The sequence below is a fragment of the Pezoporus flaviventris genome, unplaced genomic scaffold (assembly GCF_033815535.1).
Source record: "Pezoporus flaviventris isolate CSIRO_AGI_PZ_B2104156 unplaced genomic scaffold, CSIRO_AGI_Pfla_v1 ptg000002l, whole genome shotgun sequence".
Classification (NCBI taxonomy): Eukaryota; Metazoa; Chordata; class Aves; order Psittaciformes; family Psittacidae; genus Pezoporus; species Pezoporus flaviventris.
In genome coordinates this window covers 79,377,498-79,383,497 of record NW_026892550.1, presented here as the reverse complement: position 1 = coordinate 79,383,497, position 6,000 = coordinate 79,377,498, and the positions used below count along the sequence as shown (strand labels likewise).

At 46.1% G+C, this 6,000-nt stretch overlaps 1 protein-coding gene across 25 annotated transcripts in view; it reads left to right on the top strand.

Annotated features, from left to right (window-relative positions):
• Positions 1–823: 823 nt before the first annotated feature.
• PLEKHA5 (pleckstrin homology domain containing A5) overlaps positions 824–6,000 on the top strand; it is a 159,674-nt gene continuing 154,497 nt past the window's right edge. For all 25 annotated transcript variants that reach the window (XR_009741759.1, XR_009741760.1, XM_061444631.1 and 22 more), the window contains exons 1-3: positions 824–996; positions 1,135–1,211; positions 4,327–4,384. Coding sequence is in view for 23 of the 25 variants with exons in the window: in XM_061444631.1 (XP_061300615.1) it covers positions 899–996; positions 1,135–1,211; positions 4,327–4,384 (233 nt within the window). In the remaining 2 variants the exon portion in view is untranslated. The remainder of the gene's footprint in view (positions 997–1,134; positions 1,212–4,326; positions 4,385–6,000) is intronic.

Sequence of the window (6,000 nt, the reverse complement as noted above, 5' to 3'; positions counted from 1 at the left end):
CAAAAAGATACATACACTCTCTCCTTTCCACAGATGTGGATTTTACCTCCATCACTACTACCTCCCTGAACATTGAAAACACAGATGGATGCCATAGCCTAGATCCCTTTGGGGACACATACGCCATCTCTTCACTCTTGCTTCTGAAGACTGTACCTTTATAGGAGAAATTTACAAAAAGCTTTGAGTTGAGGATAAGAGAAGAGCGTACACGCCCCTGGCGGAAATTCGAGAAAAGTTTTTATTTCCTGTAGGAATGCGTGTGTACAAAAACCCGATTAAGGATTACCAGAGGCGGTGCCGCTCGAACCGGGGCCGCTGGCCTGTTCGTTGAGGGGCCGGGCCGGTGGAGAGGCCAAGCCCCACGAAGGAAGCCCGGGATTCCTCCCCCGGTCGCAACAAACGCACCGCACCGCCTCAGCTCCGCCCCGGCCCCCGCGATCCCCACAGCGCTACCGGACCCTGTGCGCCTGAGCCCCCCGCCCTCCGGCTCCCAGCCGGGCCCTCGGTACCCCTGGACCTCAGCCTTCCCCCGCCCCGCGCGCTACAGAACACCCCTCATGCGCTCCCCCCGCCCCTCGCAGGGCCGCGCCGCCGCCGGAGCCGGCCGCCCACCCTCTTCGCGCCCCGCCCCGCCCCAACTGCCGCGGCGGGGGCAGGAGGCGCGCCCCCGCGGCGGGAGGGGCGTGCCCGCGCGGGGCGGGGCGCGCCGCTGCACCCCCTCCGCCCCCTCGCGCTGTGCCCTCCTCCTCCCCAAGGTGCTGGCGGCGGCTGCGGGGACGCGCTCGCTCGTGCCCGTGTCGCCTCTTCTACCGCCCCCCCCCCCCCCACCCCGTCCCCCTCCCGCAGCGCTCCCCTCTCGGCTCTCCCTGGCTGCGCTGGTAGCGGCGGCTCGGCCATGGCGGCCCTGACGGAGCTGAGCGTGGAGCGGCTGCGGGCGCTGCCCGGCAGTTGGAGTTACGGGATCAGCCAGGGCGGCCGCGTCTTCTTCATCAAGTGAGCGGGGGGACGGCGAGGAGGGGAGCGGGGCTGGGCTGGGCTGGGCGGGCGGGGGGCCGAGAGGGGCGGGAGGGTTGCGGGGGAAGGCGGTGGGGCTGTGCCTGCCTGACTCGGTCCGTGTGTCCGTCTCTGCAGCGAGGAGGCGAAGAGCACGACCTGGCTGCACCCGCTCACCGGAGAGGCCGTGATCACCGGGCACCGCCGCAGCGCAGGTAGGAGTCCTGCTCGGGGACCGGGGCGGCCGGGCTCCCCCTCCACCGCCCGCGACCCTACCCCGCACGGCCGCCACCACCCGGCCGCCCTCCGAGCGCCGCTTTCTTCCTCCTCCTCTCCTCCCGCTTCTCGGGGTCTCTCGTAGCCCGTCACCCCGCAGCGCCCGCGGCCGCCCCCCGAGCTCCCGCCCCATCCCCCCGCGGCGCGGGCAGCGCCTCTGGTTTCGCCCCGCGGCCCCGAAGCCGCCCGGTCCTGGGAGCCGCCTTGGTGCTGCCGCAGCCACCCGAGAGAACTCCTGATCCTGTGCCTGCCGTGCTCCCCGCACTTCTGGCAGTTGTTTGTCCCCAGGCTGAGCGACCTGGTCTAGTGGAAGGTGTCCCGTGGCAGGGAGGTTCGAACCGGATCATCTTTAAGGTCCCTTCCAACCCAAACAATTCTGTGAAGAACACGACTTTACAGTGCAGCCTTGCATGTCTAGCTTGCCTGGTCTTTTAAAACGCGTTCCTTTGCGCCCGAGTTTTCCCTCCTTGTCTGTGTAATTTCTCTTTCTTTGCTTGCTTTATGTTGCCTTGTATAACCCCTATAATACTATGTAGTTACCATTAGAAACCGCCTTATTCCTCTCTTGCCTCTTACAGGCTACCCTGGTTATTCACCTGCATAGCATCCTTACTCAGTTTAGCATTAAACTACTCATCATATTTCTATTTCTAGCAGCACCTAGACATAACCATCATAGGCATACTAGAAATGTAAAAGCTTACTTCACCAGTCACCTAGAAACCCTTTTCCTTCCTTCACTTCCATCTAGGCTGAGAGTGTGGGTGGTTTCTAAGAGACTGAGAGAGTTGGAATAGGTGGGAGAAAAAGGGAATGAAACATTAGGAATAACTTGGAGGGAGGAGGGTGGAAGAGGTCTTCTTTGCTACTGCTGTTTGTTCCACTCTGGGGAAGTAGCAGCAGGAGGTGCTGGAGGAGGAGGATTTACAGCAGACACTCTGGAGATCCAGAGACAAACTCTGACTGCTGGAATTGCACACAGGCTGCATATGCCACTGGGAGGTGGTGGAGTGTAGCAATGAGTGCAGTTGGTTTTATGTATGTAATCATTTGGATAATCGCAGGGAAATCGGCAAGTGAATTGGACTGTATCAGATTATTTGCTTTTTATGTTTAGTTAATACTTAAGCATTAAGAAATCAGAAACAGAGAAACAGCTTATTGGAAAACTGGACAGCTGATTTTGTTCAGTATTTTTTTTTTATTTTTTTTTTTAGTTAGGGATAGTTTAAAAATCACAGGTTTCTGGCTGTTAGAACTCTGCAGTTTGGTTTGGAGTGAAGGTCTGTTGTTTATAAGAAGACATTTAATGCCGGGAAATGGAACTATGGATTGCTGTTGAGCTTCACGTTCCCCCCCCACTTTCAGCACTCAGATTAATTGAGAAACTGGCTTTCATCTGCAGCAATGTGCATGGGGGTAGATGTACTTGTGCTTTGCTTGTTGGACGCTAGCATTAGCTGAGTATGAATTCTTTTTTTAAGCTATTGCCAGTGTCTCTCTTGACTGATGGTGATTCCCCAGTAATTTTTTAAGCATCTCATTTGTTTCTGCCATTAAGTGCCTTCTAAAGGAAGTGCAGTTTGCTTTTCAGTATCTGGAATGTTGTGTGTAACATAGCACAGCTGTTATCAGGTAATTAAACTCTTTTTGGAGCACAAGAGTGAGGCATGACCTTGGATATACTAAGCATGATTTATCAATCAGATACTGAAGCATCTGCAAAACAAGTCGGTTTCTGTAGTTTTCATCCTTCATGTGTGTGTGAATGAGTCTCTCTACATAGATATAATCAAACTGATTAATTCTGGGCTTTATTTCTTGTTTTGGAACACAGTCAAAATATGTTAAAGTAGGTCTTCCCTTAGACAATTTTTGAGCATGTAACACTTATTTTGGAAGTGTATATTACTGTAAAGTTCTTATTAAATAATACTTAGTAAATAATACTGTGAGATAGTTACTAGAGGATGAGGAAAGCTTTGTCCTCCATTATAACTTGAAGTGCTTTTTATTCCTTGAGAAATGAGTCTCAACACTGGAAAAGTATCTTTTGCAAAGTTCTTATAGCAGCCATAAATACCTGTTAGGGAAACTTCCTGTTTGCTGTACTTTGCCCTGTGTCATTATTGAAAGACACCTTGATTTTTGCTGTATGGAAGACAGGAGTGAAGAAAAGAGCCAGCCAGAGCAAATAAGTAAACTGGGGGGAGGGTGTCACATGACCCAGACTGAATGTTTTTTTCTTTTAATTAGGAAATTCATTCTTTCTTTTGTAATTCAGTGAATGAGTCCTACACATCAATTATTGTTTTTATTAACTGGCACAAACTTTTAAGGGTAGTGGTGTATCCAGAGTTGCCCAATATCTTCAGAGCTTCCATTACATCAGGAAGCTGTTACTTGAAAATAATTGACCATTAGTGGTGGGGTTTTTTTATACATGGGCTTCTGACTCTTAAGACTGATAATAAAGAAGGGAAAGATGTACCTACTTCCTCCACTAGCTTTGCATTGAAGATTATTTTAATGTAAAATGGAATAAAGTTGTAAACACTGAAGGAACACTTGTTAGTCACAACAGTGGTAGAATTATGCTAATAAAATGTCGATGATCTGTGGTGTACTTGGTATCATGCCTGTTAAGATGCTTGTGACTTGCATGTAATGCAAATTCAGTAAGTGGATTTTGTTTAGGTCTCTGCCTGTCAGGTAATTTGATGCTGCTGAAGTTCAGGGCAGAAAGATCTGGCGGTGACAATGAGTTCCAGTTACTGGTGAAAGGAAAGAACATTGTGAAGTAAGGACACCCTTAAACTCTTATTGGTATTATTTGACAATGAGACATCCAAATCAGGTTTTCATGTGTACATCTTTTCTTGGATTACAGAATTTAAAACAGAAGCCAATTCTAAAATATTTGTTTATAGGACTAAAGCTTTCAACGTGTGGAGTCAGACACACAGTGTTAACTGCCTTAGTTTTAGGGAGTAGACCAGTATGCCTAGCAGCATTTCAAAAGTTAATTGGAATGTTTTGCTACTTGTTTTTCAGACTTACCTACAGGTTGGGAGGAAGCTTATACTTTTGAAGGTGCAAGATATTATGTGAAGTAAGTTGAATCTTTATCTGTCACAATACTGTAATTTTCAATTAATTTGTCTGAATGTTGCTGTAATCTTGAATGTATTCTGAGCTAAATTTAAATGTTATGCTGTACATCTAAAGGGAGTATTCAGGTTTGTCATAGTGTATGTAGTCCTTTGTTTACTGAATTCTGCACAGCTAAAAGAATTTCTTGAATTTTTCTTAATACTTTTTTGTTAAAGCTGCTTAAAGATGCAAATTCAAATGAAATTGCTGCTGTGAGTGTAATCATCTAGCAACAAATGTCTTTGCAAGTCAAGAATACCTTGAGTTTGTCTTTTTGTTTGACACTTGTGCGTATACACTGTCATACCGTAAACGCCTTTCAGAAAGGCAAAATCTTACTTCATCACTGGGAGGAGTCTTGATTCAGCCCTGTTCTCCAGTTACTGTGTTGTTTAAAGCCACTCTGAAGGTTTATTGTGGCTGTCTTCTTTGCCGACCTTCTGTTTCTGCTTTTAGCATTGATTTTCATTATTAGTTTTGTTCAGGTTTTAGTACATTTTGAGGCATGTGTCCACTGTGGTAGACTTGCAGTACGTATTCTCTTTTTGAATGAGAGGCATGGAAATAGAGCTCTTACGGAGAAGTCCAGAGGTCGTGTTGATCAGATATGTACAAACTTCTTACAAGGTTTTTCCTCTTTAGATAGTCAGATCCTCCTTATCCAGAAAATTTTAAAGTGGCACGTACATACGTTCGTCCAGTTAATATGTTTTTTTTTTCCCTGTTATTTAACAATTTTCAGCGTTTTCTCAACCTTTTCAGGAGTTTTTACTCACTAAACTGTGTGTTTGGTTTGCCATCTTTAAATGAATAGTGTCATGAGTGGGATAGCTTCTGTGAGTGAAGGTTGCTAATAGACATAGAAGTTGTAAGTTGCGTGTAGCTTTATTTGTCTTAGTGCTGAGCAGAAGGTAGCGTCTCTGTAATTTGCATTGTAGACATGATGAGATGGGTGTTAGGTATGTGTTGCATGGTTTATATAGGAAAATGTTTGATGTGATACTAAAAATTAAAAAAAATTACTGAAAGATAATGCTTCAAAAATCTGGTCAGAATTGGTCTGTGCTCTCTGGGAGGGGGCTTCTTGTTAATAAATTACATACTTGTTTTCCTGTTCTGCCTGCATGTAATTCACATTACACTAGCGTTGTGTAACAACTGGTAAGAACTACACTAGATTGAGGACAGGAATGTACTAAGATTTTCACGTAATTTTCTGTTCAGAAAAATGAAAACGAGTGAAAATAAAAGGAAGTTGCATTTGTGCATGTATATAATACAAAAAGTTCTAGACTTTCAGATGGAACTTGTTCTCATAGAATAAACCTGTGAACAATGTGTTAGCTACAGTACCTGGAAAATAGCAACTTAAGTTTTCTTAAAATACAAGTGTGTGGACAGCTACTGTATTCACTGATGCACTTATGGACAAACCAAGTGGTAGGTTGTTTGTATGTCCTTGTACTTACAAGATCTGGTGTTCAAGGTGTTATCATAAGTGTTAGGATGTACATTAAGCTGATTGTTTTGCTGATAGCCAGCACTTAATAGCTCTGCTTATATTTAAAAGTTTTG